At 38.4% G+C, this 23430-nt stretch overlaps 1 protein-coding gene across 27 annotated transcripts in view; it reads left to right on the top strand.

Moving 5' to 3' along the window:
• Positions 1-22844, top strand: part of kcnma1a (potassium large conductance calcium-activated channel, subfamily M, alpha member 1a) — a 166008-nt gene extending 143164 nt beyond the window's left edge. For 16 of the 27 annotated variants that reach the window (XM_028006208.1, XM_028006207.1, XM_028006209.1 and 13 more), the window contains 9 exons: positions 130-322; positions 4693-4806; positions 6030-6113; positions 9048-9178; positions 12302-12496; positions 12917-13035; positions 13132-13356; positions 15633-15661; positions 18289-22844. In XM_028006208.1, the coding sequence (XP_027862009.1) occupies positions 130-322; positions 4693-4806; positions 6030-6113; positions 9048-9178; positions 12302-12496; positions 12917-13035; positions 13132-13356; positions 15633-15661; positions 18289-18440 (1242 nt within the window). In that variant the 3' untranslated portion in view covers positions 18441-22844. The remainder of the gene's footprint in view (positions 1-129; positions 323-4692; positions 4807-6029; positions 6114-9047; positions 9179-12301; positions 12497-12916; positions 13036-13131; positions 13357-15632; positions 15662-18288) is intronic. The other 11 variants (XM_028006210.1, XM_028006218.1, XM_028006221.1 and 8 more) reach the window with 3 other exon arrangements.
• Positions 22845-23430: the final 586 nt, after the last annotated feature.

Here is a 23430-nt window from a genome sequence, read left to right as displayed (position 1 = left end):
CCAAAGCTCCACTCTGCTCACTTCTTAAATTTGTTTTTCTCTCCCCCATGTCTTTCTGTTCTGTTTTTTTTCCCTTCTTCTCTCTCTTGCTGTCTCGCTCTTTTTCTCTGTGTTCTCCTCACCCTGAAGGGTACACCATTAAGTCGGGCAGATTTAAGGGCTGTCAACATCAACCTCTGTGACATGTGCGTAATACTGTCAGCCAATCAGAACAATATCGAAGATGCCTCTCTGCAGGATAAGGAATGCATCTTGGCATCACTCAACATCAAGTCTATGCAGTTTGATGACAGCATTGGGGTCTTACAGGCTAATTCCCAAGGTAAGGAGCATCCTATTAGACTCCATGTACACTGCTGCCCAAAGGGGACAGGTTGTGGCAAGGAGGGAAGACGGTAGTCAAGAATGGAAAAAGGAGAGGAAAAGACAGGGAGGGGATGAAGCAGCCTCACTGGAAGGAATAGAGAGTGCTAAATGTTCTTAATCAAAATTCTCTGCAAGTCTACTGTATTATCCATAGGCTGACATGAGTGCCGCTCATGAGGATGTGCACACTGAAAATCTTGTGTTGATTGCTATGTCAATTCTTTAAAGTTTATGTTGTGCAATTTTCTGACAATTTCAGTGTTGTCTCTGGTAATTAAATGCTCCTAAACCTCTCTGATAATACTTTTTAATGATGTAATCAACATGACTGTGCCGTTTGATGTCGTTCCCCCTGGTACGGAGTCTGGCAGATCGTCTGGAACAGATTGTTGATGTTTGCAGACAAACATATGAACCTGGCATCCCATCAGGCCTCATCATCATTAAGCAGCTAGTACAAATCACCAGGCAGGCCAAATCAGCTGCTCCTCATTAGTCACGACAAAACAGCGACACATGCGGGCACACGCTTTCCGCATTTGTGTGGGTGTGTTTGCATCAGTTTAGACACACACGGATTCATGCCAAGGCAATCTGTGCAGACACACTCACCCACAGGTAAACCTCAGTTTATGTTTACCTTGAAAGCCGTGCCTTGATCTCAGTGCAGCGAGCATCACCACAGCAGAGATGCTGATTCAAGTCTCAGAATATTTTTACTACTCTTTCTTTGGAATGAACACAGTGGAAACATTTTCACATTTTATCACATGACAACGGCAAACTTCACTATATTTTCTTAGGATTTTTTGTTTTGCAATAGACCAACACTAAATAACACATAATTGTATTCAATCTCCTTTACTCTTTTGTCCTCAAAACAAAATCTAAATAAAATCTGCTTTTAGAAATCCCATAATTAGTAACTATGCTTTGTTTCCTATGTGTTGTTTGATCTCAACATAAAACCAGCTGTTGAAGAACATCAGTGAGGACACATAATAATCAAGACAAAGGAACATGGCAGACATATCATGGATGAAGTTGAGGAGAGGTTTGAAGCAGTTGTAATCCGTAGTTAATTAAAAAAATAAATGAAATGTATATCATACCTGCAAACCTAACAAAACATGGACATCTACATGAAACTCACAGGCCTGGAGAGAGAAGGAGGATTATTCATGGCACATTATTCAGGAGGATCTGCAGAGATCCACAGGAAGAATCTCTTGACTGAACAACCATTAATTATACACTCCAAAAGTCTAGTCTCTTTACAGGAGTCACAAAAGTTGAACGGGAGTCCAATTAGAAGTTCACAACAAGCCATGAAGAAGATATCACAAACATGATATCTCTGGTTGCTCTGGTTAGATGAAACTAAAATTTAACCATTCAGAATTCATACAAATCATTATATGTGGGAGAAAAGCAACACTGCAGAACACCCTAAACATATGCTGACCATCATGAAACACATTGTTCATGGCGTCATCCTGTTGCAATGTTTTAATTCATTTAGTGAGAGAAGCCGGTGGAACTAAATTGAGAGCATCCCAACATAATAACCTGTAAGTGCTGCAGAACACCAAAAACTCTTGCAGGGAACTCTACAAGAAAAACTGGAATTTATTACTCACAACAATGCAATCTTATAAGCCTGAGTAACGAAGGGTTATCTCAGTTATTAGAGACTTGAAAACAATTTATCTGTTTACTTATTTATTTATTTCACAGATAACCCCTTTAGATGTACCATCATATTTTCTAGAAGGTCCTTAAAAAACATGTAATCAACAATAATATAAATCTTAATTATAAAAATGATTTGTGTACATCTTTGCACTGCAGTGATTATTATGCAAACCAGAATTGTCTTTATTTTTTATAAAGAACATTTCCACATGTTTAACTTTTACGGGAAATTCTTTATTTTAACTACTCATTGGTAGTTAAAATAAACTACCAATGAGTAGTTGGTAGTTTATGCCAGTGGTGCTATTTTCCCCAGCTGTGAGTGAGTGATTAGCTTTCAGTGGCAGTGCCACCAAAGAACAATAAGCAGTAGGCGAACCTCAGAGCTCATTGCTCTGGGGAGCACTACTCACTGAGAGCCACCTCCGTGCAAAAGCTTCTTGGTCTCGGTCCCTCTCCCCAGATCGATGCATGGAGCTGAGTGTTATCAATAATTGTGTCTTACACGAATTACCCATTTAAGAAAACACACATTTACAGTGACATGCAGTCATGCATAAACAAAGTATAGAAAATGCACCAACATACCCAAATGCTGCTATTGTTCAGGGATTCCTTCCTTCTGGCATCGCTCCCGTTCAGACGCTATCTGTGGAATTTGGAAGGTGCAAATGAATAAGTAAACACTTGCTTTCCTAGGGGAGAGCTTCTCACGGCTGCTTGTAGAATGTAGTCAACCGCAGAGCATAGCTGTGCCCGCGGGGCTACAAGGATACGGGGGTATGTAACCCAGATCTTGCTTGTCTATTGTACACTGTAGCTCAAAAGGCACTATTTTACGGCCTCTCACTGTGAACAACAATGTAATGGAGAGGATTTTGTGTAATGAAACTGCTTTTAAAACTTTCTGGTGGTGTATTTTGCCGGATTAATTTAATAAAAGAACATAAAATATATAAAGTCCTAGAAAAACAAACATAATTCAATTGAAATCCAGAGACAGAGCCAGACCTTTGACTTGATTTATATACTGGGGATGCAATATTTTTTAGGTTAATATGCTAATGCTTCATGTTGAGATTAAATTCTCTCAGGTAATTTAGCAGAACTGTAGGTTGATCAGACAAGATAACACATTTAACTCTCAATAAAGACATCCAGCTCTCTGGAGCCTTTCAGCTCATACTGAGTTGCAGCTTTAGGCTGTAACCCTAACATGTTTTTGAAAGAAGCGCAGCGGTAGGCCTCATGTTTCCCACCAGCATCGTTTTCTGACGCATGAGCTGCATTAAACAGGGGCTGTTTTTCTACATCTTTGCACTGTCTTCATGTTTGCTGTGAAAAACTGTTAGAGCAGTATTTAAGAGGCAAAATACAAAAACCCCTCCCAAAAACCCCCCAGAACTCTGTATCACACTGCTCGGCTTTATGGACTTCGACAGTGTGATGTTGGAGCTGATGCTCTCTGGCTGACTTGCATTGTCAGACCTTGTTTAATAATTGGTTTAACAAAAGTTGGGATCAACCAGGTTTTGGTTCAGTGTGTGCTTTCTACTCCGTCCTAAGCTGCTCGGTGTCTTTTCGTTGCAAAGGCCTGAAAGCTCTCTTTTGTAATGTGAGCAGCATATTGAGACTTTTGACAAGAAAAGAACACACACACACACCCCTACTCACGCACACTGAATTTGCAATGCTTTTAAAACTTTGTGACCTGAATATATTCCTTGCCTTATGTTTCCATGGCCTTGGCACTATAAGCTGACATTTTGCTGTAGTCAGCACTAAATGATGGATGTCAAAACACAGGTGATGCATTATGCATATAGCATTACAGATTTAGGGTGTTTACTTGTCACTTTGAGAAAATGCAAAAATGTGAAGTCATGTGAATTCGTACTGCTGTCACTTGCACTTGTATTTCATGGTTCTGTGCCGCACCATAAAAGGTTTTCAGGATACACTTCACCAATTTTATCGTAACAAAATGAACAACATATAAAATTTATGTCTGCCCATAGATGGAGGGATGTGAATGCTAAAGTTGTCTTTGCTGACCTCTAAAAGCACAATAACTATCAGTTTTTAAGCATGCACCTTGTTCACTTTGCTCTTTTTCTTTTATTCTTCCTCCTAATCCACACTCTCAAATTGTGCAGAAAGGGGACATAAAAAACTAAATGTTAGGTGAGCTGATGTGAGCAGAATGTATAAATATAGATACCTTGGTGACATGCTCATTCTTATGATACTTTTGAAGTAAAATACATTTAAAGTTGGAACAGATTTTTTCGCCTTTTTCCTCTTAATCGTAACTGTAATTTAATAAATAGGCACTACCCTGCAAGGCAAAGCAGTACATAGAAACGTCTTGATATATTTTTCAACTTTTTAAAATTTATGGTATACATGTGAATAATAGGTAATTAATTTGAAAAGTTTAACACAATCCACGGTTATTTTTTTATCAATTTCTGTCACAAAATCCAAATAGTTTGTAAAGCCTCCCTAATGTAGTAAAAACAATAATACACAGATACACCCTTTACATTTGCCACAGTTTCTAGCCTGAAAAAAATGTTTGCTAAAATGAGTTTTTGGTTGTTCTTTGTTACAATGTATTTCTGTCTCCAGGTTTCACGCCTCCTGGAATGGACAGGTCATCTCCAGACAGCAGTCCAGTACATGGCTTTGTGCGTCAGGCTTCGGTAACCACCGGATCCAACATCCCCATCATCACAGAGCTAGGTAAACCAGTTTCCACCCACCTCTAACACAGATATCGCATGCCATACCTTGTAACCTCAAATCAGCTCATAATTCATTCCCAGACATTGACAAACCGAGCTGATAATTCAAGAACCTCATTCTGCTATCAAAAGTTCCAACTCATTCAGTGTCATATTGACTGAGGAATGCATCGTTTGGAATTTTTGCTTCCCTTCAAGTCTACCTTAATGTTTTTGTTCCCCCCCCCCCCCCCCCCCTGCATTACTCAATATGGATAGTTGCTTTCAAATGACAAGTTGATTTGAAGATGTCAGGCCGGCACTTTTAGGACAAAAGCTCCATCTCCTGCAATTTGTTCACTAATGGACAAGACAAACTCAGCTAGATGGAGAGAGTGAAAGAGGGAGAAAAGGTAGAAGGACAAAAAGTGCCTTGGTTGCAAAATATGTCCATTTATTAATAACAATGCCACTGGTTGTATTCCCACTGGTGAGGGGACTCATGAAACTTTCAGATCTCTAAGGGGCCTTCTCAAACACCAGAGACCAGCTACTTTGTCTCCCCTGACCCAATTAGGGAGCAATAGAGCGTGAGGCCAACTAAGAAAAGGCCAGACAGAGAAAGCTGCTACCTAATGCAAGCCAGCCATTACCTGAATGGAGGTTCTCCCATTACACTTTCTGACAGCAAAGATTATTGTCCAAGTCCGGTTGGAGTCACTCACTTAAATGGTAGCAAGTACTGGCGTTGCGCCGCTGCATTCTTTCTTGCAAGAATCAAATCTAGATGTGATAACATTGTCCCACAGTTAAGGAACAAGCAAGAGGGGAGAGTGCCTGGAATGTCACATTGGAACCATGTGCTGTAATTACATTGTCATATCTTCAGGGTACTGTGCCAGGAGCAGATTAAAGCTGAAGCATAAAAACACTCCCTATCAAAGGTGCATAATCAATTTTCCTTGCATGGCGTGTGAAGGAGGTTTGTTGGTGGATAAGACCTTGTTTATCCCCTGTTCTGTGCTACCGTGGTAAAACTGATTGTGGTTTTAAATGGTTAGTGCTGTGACACCTATGGCTTTGTATGCACTTTAATTCAGAGACACTGGAGAACCATGAGCATAATTCTGGAGTCGACACAACAATACTTTGACAATTTTTTTTATTTTTAGAAAAGCCTTTGAAAGTGTTTCAATAACAATGGCGTCTCTCCCCCTCTCTGCACTGTCTCATCACCATTAGCTAAACCTGGCAAACTACTGCCATTGGTTTCTCTCAGTCAGGAAAGTAAAAGTGGAACCAGCATACAAATGATAACAGAGCTGGGTAAGCTGAGCCTTTGTCCTCTGCTGCCGTCAGATCCCTTGTTCCACTGCTTGGCTCCTCATCAGCTTGTCTTGATTTATCTAGCTGCACTCAAGGCCCTCGTTGCTCCCATGGCTTCACTTTAAAAACATTTTTATTCTCTGTTCTAGTTGAAATTGACGGCCATGTTTTTAATGATTTTGCCCTCCTTTTGTGTGTTTCCAATGCATCACTAGCCCTTTGATCACGTGCGGTCTGTCCTTTTGGCTGTTTTCATAGCGACATGCTACCCTGCACCTCCACTCCACTTCCCGTTCCTCTTCCAAACACTCTTGTACACTGGGCTGCCCCACCCCTTACCCTATTCCACCGGTCGCTCTTTGACCAATATCCAATTGATTCATTGTCACTTTGATTAACATTTTAGCTCTACATCTTAAAGAAATTGACTAGGGATACACAACAAATCAGGGTTACCACTAGCATTGACCAATTGTATTCACTTTTTAAGACATTGGTAAAGTACAAACTAGCATAAGTAAAACTGGGCCGATATCAATACCTGATATCCGTTTCCATCTTGCTGTCGTTTGCGTATGTTCATTTTGAGGGAAGGGAAAGGGGTTGGCTATGAGGTGTTTTCATTGGCATGTAATGAAAATGTGTAATAATGATGTGGTGGAGGACTGTGGGCTTTTTAACTGGAGATGAGAAGGAATGTCAGTGTTGTGGTTGTTGAGGGGTTTTTTTGTAAAAGTGTTGCAAGGATCTGAAATATATATGATATATATTCACCATAGAAACAATACTAATATTGGATATTGATATTGGCCCAGGGCTGCACAGAGGCACAGTTGGTAGCACTATTGCCTTGCAGCAAGAAGGTCCTGCAGCACGATTCTCGGCCCGGGGTCTTTCTGCACGGAGTTTGCATGTTCTCCCTGTGCATGCATGGGTTCTTCTCCGGGTACTCCGGCTTCCTCCCACAGTCCAAAAACACGACTGTTAGGTAAATTGGTCTCTCTAAATTCTCCCTAGGTGTGTGTGTGTGTGCATGGTTATTTGTCCTGTCTGTCTCTGTGTTGCCCTGCAACAGACTGGCGACCTGTCCAAGATGTACCCCGCCTCTCGCCCAGAATGTTAACTGGAGATAGCCACAAGCACCCCTACCAACCCCACTAGGGACAAGGGTGTTAGAAAATGGATGCATGGATATCGGCCCAAATTTTATGATAAAACACAGTGGACGAACATATTTTTGGCTTTCATTAAAAAAAGCCAAAATTATCAAGATATATAAATCTGTATGCAATGAATGTATATGTTTTGTTTTAAAGTACAAACTAACTTTACATCACTGAAGAAACTAATCAACTCTTAGTTGAAATTCTAATTTATTGTGATTGACCTGTAATGCTGATACTTCAGCCTAAAATCCAAAACACTCTGTGATGTGATTCACACTGAACCATTTCACTTAGCAGACCACATTTGCACCTGATGACAAAACTGTGTTGTTACCTGACTTTAATTTGAATTTCAGGGAACAGGTAAACATGTAAGTTTCTCAAACAATGATGATGTGACAAACACATGCATCAAGGAAAACTCTGAAAGTCAAAGCATGATTTGATAAGTGCACGATGTCCATATGTGACGTAATAGCCATTGTTGAAGTTACAGTAAATCATGATGAGAAGTTTTCTTCAGCAAAGAGATTCTCATCCTACTAAATTTGATCACTCTTGATTAAATGAAATACAGAGAGCAACAATGCTTAAGATATATTGCGCATGTGGTGTTGTGAAGAACAACAAAATGTAATGCATTAAAATTGGGTCCTTCTGCAATGGTTACTACTGTGTATGACGAAAATGATGTACAGGAAATACTTCTGAAACTGTGTGTGAGAATGTCCTGCATGTTATGTGAAGGAAACAGTCCTTCATATTCAAGCACTAATCTACAATTAAATATACAGCCCCATTTACATTTACTGAAACCACTGATAGAGATTTGTTAAATGGTTTCAAATAAATTCATGTTTTTGTTGCGGCAGCATGATCTCACGGTAATGAAAGTAAGCTAAAGAACATTATTCATGTGTGTGTGTATACATCATATATATATATATATATATATATATATACAGTATATATATATATATATATACAGTATATAAACCATTAACCACCATTTGAACTTCAACCCTTTACACTTTATTTAATCTTTAATTGTTAAAGCTCATCAAAATATTAATGAAATGTAATTTTATGATTTCTTGTTTTCCTGGGGTATAAATATGATCTGACACAGTGACATATTTCTACTACTAAACTAATATTACTAAAGTAAGGGTGATGTGTATTTTTCTTCATAAGACAGGAAATGAAAATGCAAGAAAATAGTTTAATTTTGCCTATTTGTACAGTTTAGCTAAAGGGAATTTGAGTTCTCAATGGACTTTGATTTAATTCTTTATATTGATAAGTAAGAAGGTGAAAAGAGAGGAAGAAAAACAAATAGACAATTTTGAAGCTTTTCTATTTCACATTGTCTAAAAGTTATATCTAAGTGTCCACCCATCAATCCATCCAAACTTTGTAGCCTGAAAAAAATCATTTAGCAGCTATTTTTTTTAAATGTGAGATTATGCTACTGCAAAAAGAGACAAGATGCTTTGCACCTTGTCTTTGTTTATTTAGTTTTGATAATTTTTTTCTACGGCTTTTAATTCAGGGCACAGTGTTTAGGCCATTGAAAAACATCACTTTTGTACAAATTAACGCAATTTTCAACACAGTGATACATGTGTACCTGAGTCTTTTCCTTTTACATTATTGCCCAACACTCAAAACCAAGATAAACTAAAATTATACATTTCTCTCAGATATGCTGGCGTGTGTGGCCTTCACTTTGACCTTAACTAACTCAGCTTTTCTTCCCGTCTCTCAGTGAATGACTCGAACGTTCAGTTCCTGGACCAAGACGATGACGACGACCCAGACACGGAACTGTACCTCACTCAGCCCTTCGCCTGCGGCACCGCCTTTGCCGTCAGTGTACTCGACTCCCTGATGAGTGCGGTGAGCTTTTCATCATGCTGCAAAATTGCTGTAATTTTACATTTCACTGCATAGTTTATGTTGGAGCACACAGTTTTCTGAGAGCCCTTTCAAAGTGACACACATTTTAAAAAGTCATTATAGGTAGTAATATTAGACACTTCCAGTGCATCTGAAAAGTATTACAGCACTTTGCTTTTTCCACATTTTGTTACATTGCACTCGTATTCTCAGCTGTATTAGATTCATCTATTTCCATTGAGTTTTTTTGAAAATTTATTAAAAATAAAAAAACCTGAAACAATCACATTTACATAAGTATTTATAGCCTTAACTTAGTAATATTTTGATGAAGGTTAATCGAGCTGTTTTCACCTATCATCCTTGAGATGGTTCTACAGCCTAAATGGAGTCCATCAGTGATAAATTCAGTTGACAGGGCTTGATTTATAAAGGTACACACCTGACTATATAAGATCCACACTTGAAAGTGCAGATCAGAGGTCAAACACCAAACATGAAATCAAACTAATTGTCTCTAGACCTCAGAGACAGGAGGTTTTGTTTTGAGGCACAAATCTGGGGAAGGATTATGGATGGATGGTTGCATCAACATCTCTGAAGAGATGTGAAAATGGATGCAAAGATATTTCTCATTCAACCTGACAGGAGCTTGAGAAGAACTGTATAAGAATGGAAGAAACTGCCTGAAGATGGGTTTGCTAGGCATCATATTCAAAAGGACATTAAAATATAATTGCTGCCAAAGGTCGATCAACAAAGTAGAAAGCGGCTGTGAAAACTTATGTGTTTTTGTTTTTTATATATATATATTTTTTTATAAATTGGCAAAACCCTAAAGAAATCCACACTGTCTTAGTGAGTTATTTGTGTCTATAATGTTGTGGAAGGAGATTAATACAATTTGGATTAAAAATGTAACATTATGTAACATTTAAGAGTTTTGGTAATTGAGTCAGTTAAGCACATTGATCACATCCACCTGCCAGTTCTATTGATGTCTAAAACAATTTTTTTTACATGACTATCATAAATTTGATTTTCAAGAACCTCATTAGATCTTTAAACACTAAATGAATGTTGAAGGTTATCGCAATAGTGATGACACAAGCTTGGTTATAACAACCAAATGAACCCTCTTCTATCTTTTGACAACAGCAACGCTTCAGTGGAGATAAAATTGCGAAGGAGATGGAGGAAAGTCTTCTGTAAATCCTCTTCCCCCCATTTCACGACCAACCGTAATTCTTTCCCTCGCCATTTGCTGGTGTGATGACTTAATTCCTGCAGTCGTCCAGTTGAATGAGAGGTTAGGGGGCCGAGAGGTGCTGAGCTGCGCAGGGAGTAAAACAGGCATCAGCTGTAGTCTAGAAGTGGTCAGAGGTGAAACCGGCTAATGGACACTGCTCATCCATCATGAAGCTCTGCAGGTCTGTCAGGGGCCCAGAGAGAGGCGCTGCCACTCTGGCCTCACCGTCGAGTGACATCGGCTGTCTTGGCGTAAGGAAAAAGCTGGGCCTGAACAGCTTGAAGGACAAGTGAACCAGACACCTACAGAGGCCAGTCTAACTGGTTTCCCAGAAGAAAAAGAAGATATTGCTCAGTGTGTAGAACAGCATTCACACTAGAGTACTGACAATTTAAGTACTTTTGCTTTTTTGTGTGGAAAATGCCCATGGACACCAGGAAATCAGAGAAATATTTGTATTTAGGTTAAAAAAAACTACATAAAAGTCCTTTTTAAAAAGTAAGTAAAAGTGGTTTGGTTTATCAAGGCTGCTGTATGTTATGAGAAGGCTTGAAAAACAAAAAAGTCTCACAATGTGAGCCAGAATTAATAATTGATTAACACACATTGTCCATCAGTGGAAGGTTTTATGCCTTTTCTTTAAAGGTAAGACCTTCTTAACCAACGAACCTTGATCTAAAAACAGCTTAAAGGAGCTATGTAGAAGATCTGAGAGGTTTGAAGCTAAAGAATGGGTAAGGACTTTCAGAAATATACTCAGGCTAATCCATGCTATGCTATACAAAACTAAATATCAGCTCTATGATTTATAGTAGGTAAGTGGAAAATACTTGTCCACTTTTTGAGGTATATAATGTTCTAAAAGGTAAACTCAAACATTTCTATCTGACTAACTTATGAATTAAATAGAGTCTCCGCTGGCCAGGTTGAACAATAGGGCCTTTGGTAAGATCGGTTCTCGGAACCCACTTTCAGTTTAAGACCATGATCCTCTAATATATCTGATAAATTGTTCTTTGACTATTTGCATGTTGCACAAACTCTAAAGCTGGGCTTATTTCCTTCTTTTACTCACTGGGTCTGCAATTTGTATCTGTTGCACAATGTTTCAGTACTGACGCTGACAATAAGGGCAGACACCAAAAACGATCAATTATTTCTTTTGTAACATGTATAACATCATAGAAACAAGCAACACAAATGATCTGGCAGCATTAAATTATGACTATTATCTTTAAATATTTGCTTGTACATGTTTCCAAGTAGTACATTTATCAGTTATTCCAAATTTAAAATATACTAAAAGTTTACATTTCACATAATTCATCAATTTTAGATATTAAATGTTATGGTCTTTTCAGTCCATTTTATATAGTCAGAAAATATTTTACATGGTAAGAAAAACATTTAGAAACAGAGGTGGGACAGCACTGTCTGTCTCAAAGTTGCCCAAAATTTCAAACTTCAATGGGGGTTCATGTTGTATTTTGGACTGAGTACTAGAAAAAATAGGCTTTCAAATGGAGCATATGAATCAGATATAATTTATATTTAAGACCCAAAATTGAATCAGGGGCTACGAAGAGTGGCCTAAAAAATAAAGGGAAGCTCTTTAAAAAAAATATTTTCACTATTTCTCAGTTGTGAGACTTAACACAAGGGAATATTTTTTAGGTTTTCAGTCAATAAAATATAGAGGTGAAAAATACTATTGCCCTGGGTCATCAGCTCATTTCTTTTTAATTTCTTTGCAAGGAGACATAGTAAAGGTCAACATAACTGGCTGTCTGTTTATTCCATTCTCATATCACACCTCTAGTGGTGACTGGGGGAGGTTTTTCTTTTTAACACAGAACCCATCTGTGCCCCCTCAGACATACTTCAACGATAACATCCTCACACTAATCCGGACACTAGTCACGGGAGGAGCCACGCCAGAGCTGGAGGCCCTGCTGGCTGAGGAGAACGCTCTCAGAGGAGGCTACAGCACGCCACAGACGCTGGCCAACAGAGACAGGTGTCGCGTCGCCCAGCTGGCCCTGTATGACGGCCCGTTTGCTGACTTAGGGGTAAGCAAATGCTTTGAGCGGAAATGACAACGTTTTGGCATTACCCAGCAGCACACATCTGGTCGCCTCTGCTTGTTGCAATCCTTAATCCTATGCGAGCAACAGTAATCACAAAAAGCAGGCCTCAGTGGGCGGAGAACACTTTGATAGAGGACAAAGAGTGCTGCAAAGGAAACACCAAGTTGAATTGGTTCCAACCTGTTTTTACAAGGTTTTATTGTTATTCAGAGCTTCTAGTTCTGCAGATTTTTTTCCTCTAGAATACATTATGGCTTGGTGCACAAACATTGTTGATTGCTGCAGTCTCTAGTGCTAAAAGTTGGCATTCACTTGGAATAAAAAGCAAGTAAAGAGCTGATTAATTTTACTGATAATGAAGGAGTTCATTAGCTAACATACTTTTCTTTTGTTGTTCACCAGGACGGTGGCTGCTACGGTGACTTGTTCTGTAAAGCCCTGAAAACATACAACATGCTGTGTTTTGGGATCTACAGATTAAGAGATGCTCATCTCGGCACACCAAGCCAGTGCACAAAACGGTACAGTGTCGGAGCTTTCTCTTCACCAAAGCTCATCATTATTGGGAATAAAATGAGTCGTGCATCAACCTTTCCGATGTTTCTCGTTTTGGCCAGATATGTGATCACAAACCCCCCGTACGAGTTTGAACTGGTGCCCACAGACCTGATCTTCTGCCTCATGCAGTTTGACCACAATGCTGGCCAGTCACGGACAAGCTTATCCCACTCTTCCCACTCCTCCCATTCCTCCAGCAAAAAGAGTTCCTCTGTGCACTCGGTGCCTCCCTCCAACCGGCAGAACCGCAGCAGTAAGAGCAGAGAGGCAAGGGAAAAACAGAAGTAGGTGCCACTTGTGTGTACTGTGTGCTGTTGATCTGCATGTTAAGTGTTTTACACATGACCTGTGTATTTTAGCTGTGTGTATTTGTGTGCAGGCTGTGATGACAATGTAATGTGTGGTTTGTGCTGTTTTTATTTTTCTTCACAACCATTTGCATGCAGTTTTCACTCTCACATCATAGCGATCATAACAGGAAAAAAAACCATAAAATCAATAAAACTGCTAGAAAAACGGTTCACACTTGTTTCTTATTGATTCTTGGCAAAGCATATAATTTAACTTCTTGCTTGGATGACACTGATTGTTGTTGGAAACAAGCTTATAGTAAAAATGTCATCATAACAAACATTTAGTATGTTGTTGGGTCCACCTGTTCTGTGTAGCTGTTTCATGTCTAACTTGGTGTATTTGTGCCGTTTGTAGTTGTTGTTTAGTGGTTATTTGTTCACATGATCAGTGACTAGATCATGGTTGTAGTGTTCCGTGATGTATAGTGGGATATGCTGAGAATAAAGGAAATCTGCTTTTTAGATATAGTACTATTCATAAGATCATTCACCATTAGCGGTGTTGATATTTTCTCAATCATGGTGCATCTGTTGTGCTTTTTTGCATGTCCGTGTTTAACAAGGCTTTTATTTTCTATTCTTTTTATAAGTCAGTTCTAAAATTATTTCAAGTTTAGTATAGGATTCTTACTTCTGTTGCAGCACCCTCCACATTTATTAGTATCCCTGGTAAAAAAAGTGTAATAACTCTTTAAAAAATTTATATTTCATTGAAGTAGGATAATCTCACATTAAAAAAAGTTGAGCAAAGTTTTCATATCTTGCTTGTTTTCAGTACTTTTGTCAAAATTATCTGGACCTAACCAGTTTCTTTTAAATGAATGTAACTTGCAAATGAATCAGATTATACATTTGGTTAAAGCATCACAATTTTTTTATTAGTAGTCCATTATGGCCTTAGTTTCCCTGGAGCATAAACATGAAGTGACTCAAAAACCATATCTCAAAAATGGAAAGACTAGAAAACATCTGATTCACGTAAAGCATATATGTGTTGATCTTATGAAATGGTGAGTATCTAAACCTTCCCTTATCTGTTGCTGGGTTTTTAAATTAATAGTTGAAACTAAATGTTTACATACACTGCATTAAATCACACATAGCCATGTTTTAAACAAAGCAATAATTTTGAATTAAATGTTTATATATTCGGTCAGTTGGTATAACTAGAATTATTTTTAATTTCCTAAATCCTTTTTTTTTTACTTCACATTTAGAAGTTTACATTCATTTTGTGTAGTTATCTTTTAAACTGTATGATTTGTGTCAAATAGTTTTTTGAACGTTTGTAGGATGTCCTGCTTGCACATGTCTTTTCAGCTGTGACTGCACAAAAATCGCCATGGGTCTGAACTAAAGGCTGCTCAGCAGCATTGCCGAGTGTTCCGACATTGTTCAGTCTGGACTGCCGAACTTTGGCATCAGTGCATAACGCCACTGAAGACAAAAATAGCAACAGAAAAGTCTACAGGTCCAATTTGAGTTAATAAAGTGAGATGAGATTTGGATGAGATGAGATTTATCCAGTGGAGAAGACAAAGGCAGGAAAAATATCTGAGGACAGAAACTTGGAGATTCAGCAAACTGGCAACGTCTGGAAACATTTAAAAGTAGTTCATCATGAGCCTAATGTGCCATGTAATCTACCTCAGTGGGGAGCAGCAACTCAAAAACCTAAATTTAAAACACAAAATATCTGACAACACCGAAATTAGACATTGCAACTTCTGATCCAAGTTGCAATGTCTTGGATCAGGCAGGTATTGAGATTCTGTCCCCTCACTGAATAAATGTTCAGTGTTAAATGTTGGAATTTTCTAAAAACATTTGTGAGTCTATTCTACTGCGAGAAATTATTAATTTATTATAAGCCATAAGTCAGACGGTGCAGATAACTGTGAAGGGTGCCGTATTCATTTTCCGCTCTTTCTCCCCTTAAAATATTATGCTTGAGATATAAAAATGAATTTTAAAACCGTGACACAAGATACTAAAAGCATGCAGATTTGTTTTGGTTACACTCAGGATTTACCAAAGTGAAGATGAGATGTTCTCAATACATCTTGAAATTAAGATGTATTAAACTGACCCAAATGCAGAAGTAACAACATGCAAGCTTTAAATAGAGTGGTTGGTAATTTTGTCCGTTGTGTATTGACTGTAAATATTACTTACTTACAGTAGATTACTTACCTCTTTTTCTGAAGTGCAACAAGGATGAATAGAATGGGCCAAGGTATGCAAGTTAACGATTCTGCATGACTTAGCAACTTTTACCTGGGGTTCTGCTTCATAACTATGTCCCCTGTGGATATTGTTATGACGAGGGGAGTTTGCTTTCTTTATTTTTCTTCTCCAGATGTTGAGCAAACCATGCCTCAGTTTAAGCTTTGCTTTCATGTGGAAAGCAAAATGTCTGCTGCTGCTCCTGCCTCCTATCTGCCATGACCAGGCCCATCTCCACATTGCATGAGGCTGAGACAATACCCTCCCCACTTTTTTGTGCATTTTCCTTAGTTGATGATCTAAGTATTCTTTTTCTCTGAAATGCATTCTTTTTAACATTATTTTCCATGCCCCCTTTTATGATTTGTTTGAACTTGGGATGATTTGCATTGTGTGAGAGGTCTGTGTGTCTGTGCATCTTCCCTCTTGTTTGAATGCTGTCAGACGACTTGTAGCAGGCTTTAAGATGTCACACATATGTTCCCATGCAGTGTTGTAAGATACTGTTGTTTTTTTTCCTAGCAACTGTTTAATTAAAGCACAGAGTGGCAACAAGTTTTTCAACTGTGCAAACTCACATGTTAACTCGCATGTAGGTCAGACTCATTTATTTCTCCCCCTCCCTGATGTAGTGAATTTACTTACCGTTTCACAGAATTTAAAAGAAAGTGTGTCCAGCCCTGTGCCATCGGTCACACTGAGAAGTGGGAGGTGTGACCAATTTAAAGTTTATATTAAAGAGGGGGATATGAGTCTGTAACTTCCCTCCTTGTAACCCTGTTCACCTGATATGCTGGTTAGAGGCGACATCACTAAGTTACCGTATCAACAGCAGACTGCGGAGAGAGATGGCAGACATCTTGCTTCACCTCGGGCACGATTCTACACATCAAATGTCTGTGCTCTAACACACAGCCCTGCAGCCTTAAACTTGCTGATGCACACACAGACACCCCACCTCACAAATGAATCTTCACACATTCAAGCCAACACACACACCCAGACACATTTCTCCACCTAGCAAAGTTAAAATTTGTTGTTACAACTTAAACCTGAAAGGGATATGTGAGGAGTGAGGGTTTACAAACTTCTGACAACTGGCAATACACTCCTCACTCACCTCAGAAATGTACTCATGTTCTTTTAAAGATGGAAAACGTGTTTCTAAAACAATAACTATTTTGCTAAATCTGTGAACTCCAAATTGATTTTAGATTAAAGAGTTGCGATTATGATAAGCTTATGTTGATCAGTGTTTCTGGGCCTACCTCTTCAAGGCAAACTATCTTGCAAGTGTAGCAGGTTTCCCTGCTTCAAAGGGCTTTTGCAAGGCTTAGTAGAAGCTATTGACACAGTTTATCCATATTAATTGGTTGCATTAGAGCAGGAAGCCTATTAAAACAAATAGGGCAGTTTACCCTGAGAAGCAACACTATTCCAAACTATATTTTGCTTAAACAGTTTCCCTTCCTACTAGCTTTTCTCAATTGATTTCTTTCGTATTAACTAATCACAGTGTCGGTATACTATTACTTTTTGCTTCCAGCTAGTTATATGCAAAAAAACACACAAAAAACAATACAAGGTTAAATTCTTCCTGTCTATGCCCAATTTAGAAACAGTCTCTCTGCTTTAGTGGCATGTGCTCAGAAAGTAGTGGCAAACACCTTCAGGGCCACTACATCACTAAATGTGAGCTTGGACTAACTTTGGCATTATGCTTTTAAAAGTCTATTAAATATTGTACATTTTAACCAGAAACATAAGATTCTGGGGAAAATTACAATAATTGTAGGCAACCCTAAGTGCAAATATAAAAAATCTATACACAATAAGACATTGATGGTCATTAAACTATAAATTAACTGTTCAATGGCATGGTCAGCATTAAAACAAAAATTAAAACTGTTGCATCCAGCTGTCTGACTAATATCAAACAATACTAATATTTAGAATCACAGTCCTCATGACATTATTAATGTGTGCATTATCTTCATTCTTGGATGTAATATATGATAGGCTTTGGTATTCTTAAACAGTTGGATGGACTTTTGTTGCTGCTTATGATATCTTAAGTCGATCTTGGTGACCAATATGTTAAAGCTCGCAGACATATTAGGACTATGTGACAATAGAAACAACATAAAAACTTTGGAAAATCTGCAACAACTATATTTACCTCAATATTCTACAACAATACATACATTTCTGTAATGGTACAACCTAAACTTCTTGAAGCAAGAGGTTTGCTACATAAATTAAAACATTATTCTTAGTTCTATATTTTGGTGGAAACCAAAATCTTTTAAAGATAGATGTCTTAAAGCCTGTACACATAACCAAACGTTTCACTCTGTAGCACTAAAGCTACTATATTATTACTGTCTTTTATCCAACTGAAATGGATATTTTCACATGTGCTTTCGAAGATGTATTGAAAATGTATGCCACTGTGTGAACTTCAAATTGGCTTCCAATTGTTTTATATGCCTTACACTTTGAGATTAACTGCAAAACAGTGCCATGCCAATACTGATCTCACTTAAACTGAGGCATTTTGGTTGTAAGTAACCTGACGTCGCAAACGTTTCCAAGCTAACTTGTAGTTTTCTTCCTCTTCTGCCTTGTTTTCTTTAGAAAAGAAATGGTTTACAGATGAACCGGAAAATGCCTACCCAAGGAACATTCAGATCAAGCCCATGAGCACTCACATGGCCAACCAAGTCAACCAATACAAATCCACTAGTAGCCTGATTCCACCAATCAGAGAAGTTGAAGATGAATGCTGAACAGAGGCATGAGGGTTTCTTTGCTTACTCGCCAGACATCTGTGCGCTCTGTCTGAAGAGACGAACCGAGATCACCAGTGGATGATAATGCCCCCAGGGGTATTGAAGACTGACACATTTTTCTTCACTCTTTCTTCCAGTCAAGGGTTGGACAGAAACACGGACAAGAAGGGACCTCCTGTGTGTATACCCTAAATGTTAATTCCATACTTTGGACTCTGTTTAATTTACACATGTATCCATAAAGATGTACATAATGACAATCAAATAAGGACTGTACAGCCCCTTCCCTCTAGCACTTTTTTGGAATTATTTTAAGAATTGACAAGAAAAAAAAGTACTTCCTGTTATTCTTTGCAATAGTTCACTTCTTCATAAGACCATGGATTAAGGTGGTGATGAGTTATTGGAGAATGAGGATTCAAGCGATAAACTGACAATATCATCTCCCAAAGATCCACCCAGATGCGTTGCGTAAAAACCAGCTGGGTTCATCGTCATCATATCTTCTGTCTGCTTCTGTTTACTATTTGCACTAAAACTAGAAAAAAAGGCTTCTTTTGACAGAACAACTGGAAGCATCAACCCCCCACCCCCATCCCCACCCCCTCAGCAGTAAATTGTCTCAGAGGAGATTTGCATATGGATGGAATGAAGGAGGAGGAAAAGAAAGGGAAGGGGTGCTGGGCTTTGGAGAAGGGGTGCTGGGCTTTGGATGCATACTAATCTTGTTCTTCGGTTGTTATCCATCATGTTACTTATGGTTTGCAGATTTACCTTGAATCGTCACTTTGAGCAAGAGCATTCCAGCCCTGCAGAACATAATCACCTTGCAAAGCAGAAATCTATTAACTCAAAATGGTGCAATGAAGGTTCATGCTTTCTTGAAAGACAACTCTGTACCCATATGTTTTCTGCAGATATGTCAAATACCGAGGCTGAGATTCACATTCAACCTCAAATGTGTGCCTAATCCCTGTTTATAGCACACAGTGGCGGTTCCTATATAAATGGTACCCTAGGCAAGCCCCTTCGTCTGAATCCTCAGAGGAATAGAAGGAAAATGGAACAGAATATTTCAGCAGTATTCAGTGAATTTCTGTCCAGTATAGAAATTTACTGTTCAGGTGTGATCAGCCTAAGAATTTTGGATTTTCAACAAATCCAGTCGAGATCAAACAAAAATGATGAAATTGGTTTTTAATTTAACATAATCAGACATTTCTAATGTGTGTTTTAACTCTGTTTACACTGCGCAAAAAAACTTGGTAGCATTTGCTAAATGTTGACTGGATGTGCAAATAAACAGAAAAGCCAGAATGCCCCATGCAGTGTGCTACCCTGCGCAGTGGGCCGTGGTCCACTTCAAAAACCGCCACTGTTAACACAAACACTATAGTGTTTGCATCATCCATTAAGTTGTGTGTGTAAAAGTGTGCATCTCAGCCACTTGTATCTCCTGTGTCAGTGTAAAGCATCCACCCTCACTGGAATGTATGCACTGGTCTGCACCTGGAGGGAACTGCATGTATGATCTTAGTACTAAAGCAAAGTTACTAACAATGATAAAAACTAGAGGATTTGGATCTACAACTAGTCAAGTTGCATTAAAGGTAAAATGAAAGAGCCCCAACTATGGTTGGTCTAGCATGAACGGCAGCTGATTGGCGTTCCTAAACATATCGCCGTGGCATCTGCGGCAGACTAGGGATCAAAAAGAACAGTACTGCATTTTCTGAATGTTTTTTTTTTTTTCTTGTGTCACCCTAAAGTTGGTCTCTGTAGCAGGAAATGCCACATAGCGCATAATAGTGGGCATCAATAGCCCTTCTCTGATCTGAGCCACTGCCTGGCACAAGGTTGGCGCAGAGGCAGTTAAGAGCTTGGATGTTCTCTGCAGCCAATCTAGATGTCACATCCCTCAAAGGTTTCAGGAGTTAACCAGCTGTGCTCTATCCTGTAAGGCTCAACCATAGTTGGCTGAAATGCAACAAGTCCACAGACAGCATTGAAGTACACTGAAGATGTGCTTGTGTTCTTAATGCCGGCCTGCTTACGCCTGTAGATCCAAATCCAGCTGTTATGGACTAAGCCTTCTAGAAATGTGGTGGTGAATTTCTATATTTAAACTTTATTTTATACCATAAACATAACTGATTTATATTTATTTTTCTAACAAATAATCTAGAAGGAATTGCTTTGGAAGATAAATATTCAGAATCTTTAACATATCAATTGAGTTTATGAAATAAAAAGCGCTATTTATTTTCACTATTTAATTCCGTCACCCGCTGCACCCTCTAACAGAATGCATCGCTCCGGAGCAGACAAAACTCACAGCTCGGCTCCACTGAGTGCATGCAGAAATGAACTTGAGCTCACCTTACGCATAGTTTAGGTGCATTGTGTCTATGAAATCATGTGTAAGGGTAGGTGGAGGTGAACTATGTTTTTGAGGGGTGGGGGACGGAATTCAGCAACTGGAGTGAAGAGTCAAAGAAGAAGAAGTTGCTCCCACTGTGTCCAGGCCAGAACTAACTGACCTTCAGGAGACATGTTTGACCTAAATTAGGTCTCTAGTGTGGGGAAAGAAGATGCGAAAATTACAGCACAGTGTGCTAGTGTTTTCATGAGACAAAATAATTTAGTAAAATAAATAAATATGCCTGGGAGATGCTGTTTGTTTACTGCAGTGATTCTCTTCTCTATAGACTGTAAAGGAAAAGTAACTCCAAACATAGGAGGCCCTTTTGGAATATGGAAAAAAATATATATTGTGCTAAATATGTTTGTGTAAACTCAACCCATGATATAGAGCACACGTCTTTCTCAAACAAAATGATCCGAGCTTAAGTGTTTGTCTATTGGGTGTAACTATAATGGCGCTTCATACACATTGTCCTGAAGTGAACTTTTGGAACTGTGATTACATCATTGTCACACATTGTAGCAAATAGATTTCTTAAAAAAAAAAAGTGAGTAAAATATTTGTAGAATTGGGATGTTTATAGCAGATTTGCTAGCCTGAATGCTAAGAAATTATTAATGTGACAATGACTCAAACTGAACTGACAAATTTAAGAATAAAAAAATTATATTGGGTTTTATTTAAGAATGCAGAGACTATTTAAGGAAAAGTAAGATGTGGTTAAACATCTGAGGTAGAAGGTAGCACCAATTCAGCAATGGTTATCAAAAGAGAGAACATTGTTAGCTTTCCTGGGTTTTACTTTGTTATAATCCGAGATTTACATTCCATTTTGTCAGCTTGTCATTATCTGTCACAAACTGTCACAACTGCTTCTGATTTGTTTACACGGTACCTTTAAGGCATTTAATGCTTCAAACTGACAACACATGAATTTATTTTCCATATACTTAATGACTTTTCTACCTGAGCCCCCATCATGCAACTCATTCAAACCAGCGTTATGAAAAGTGGATTAAGATGTGTCTTCTTCCTGCACTGTTAACAATGTCTTTGTATTGTATACCTCTAAACCTTTTTTTTTAAGTGCCATGAATTTTTGTTTGAGCAAGCATCCTTCAGTCATCCAGTCAAGTCCAAGTGCTTGTTTTTTTTCTCCCCCCCAACTGTGAGAAACAGTCTTGTACTGACATGGAGAACATCCAAGCCACCAATGCCTCCATGCCAGTACAGTGCCAGGCAGTGCAGTAGGTCAGAAGAAGGGCCTAGAATTAAGTCCCACTAAAGCGAAAAGTGGCATTCAGGAGGTTGGAGCAGAGAGTAGAAGGAGTTAGAACCCCCAGAGGTCAAATCATGCATATTGTCTCTGCTGCAGGTCTTGTCACAGTGTACAGTGAGATATGGATGACTGAAGGATTCACACACAAGACCGTAGATGTTACTTCACACATGGTTTTCAACTTCAGTCTGAGATCAAAGAATATGTTAATGTGGCAGTATGTTGCATTAGTTTTATTTTCAGTATTATTGTTTAGATTTTTTTTAGCCGTAACAGATGGATATGAATTATTTGCAGGACATTGTACTAGGTATGATATATAAGATGGGGAATGGAGGGAGGTCTCAAGTCTTAATAACACATTAAAGTTACGTTCAGCACTTTTGTCCAAATATATGTTGCTTTTTATCATTTCAGGAAGATTTCAGAATATTACTGTTGATTATCCCAGGTAGGAGTTGTTAACATATTGTCATTGCAGCATACAGGAGTCTGACATAGCATTCTAATTAGTTTGGATGTGTTTTAGATATGAAGGATAAACGGATTATTTGATGGTGCTGAGTTGATCTACCTGACTCTGTCAAATATAATCTGCTGATAAATATTCTGTCTTGTACAAAAAAGTTTGTACATAGATTGTACATGGTTTCTTTTTGTATTTTCTCAAATTAAAATGGATGTATTTGTGTTCTAAGGTTTGGATCTCTGTCTTTTATTCTTACCAGAAACGTCCTCATGTATTTCACTTTTTCTTACCATTTTATTCTACACAGAAGGGACCATAGTATAGTAATTTACTAACATTTGCAAATGAATAGATATGTATGGAGGTATATTTGGTGCACAGAATATATATATTTATGGAAAAAGGGGTATGAATTCTTTTATTCAGTGTATGTAAACATCTAGTTCCAAACACAAACTCAGACGGTTTTTTGCTGCCACCAGATTGAATTAGTTAGTATAAGGGGCCTCCCTCTCCAGGGAACAGCTTAAAAATTGATAGCTTGTTTTTATGTGCAGGACTTGCAAACGTGTTTTATAGGTCCATCAGATTATTTTCCAAAGTTTTCCTGAACCTTTACATTAATGTTCTTAGTAAAACAGATTCAGTTATCTGCTTGTCTCAAGTGTTGTGCTCTGCAGTGCAGCGCCCATCTGACTGAAACACTATTAATACATTTTACATCTTTCAAAGCAAAGTGGTCAGGAGAACAACCTTTTACATAAATTGTGTTCACTAAGGATTAACTGGAACCTTCACTGAAATATTTTACAAG

Source organism: Xiphophorus couchianus, chromosome 22, assembly GCF_001444195.1.
Source record: "Xiphophorus couchianus chromosome 22, X_couchianus-1.0, whole genome shotgun sequence".
In the NCBI taxonomy this organism is placed as follows: domain Eukaryota; kingdom Metazoa; phylum Chordata; class Actinopteri; order Cyprinodontiformes; family Poeciliidae; genus Xiphophorus; species Xiphophorus couchianus.
This window is presented reverse-complemented; position numbering and strand designations above follow the sequence as displayed.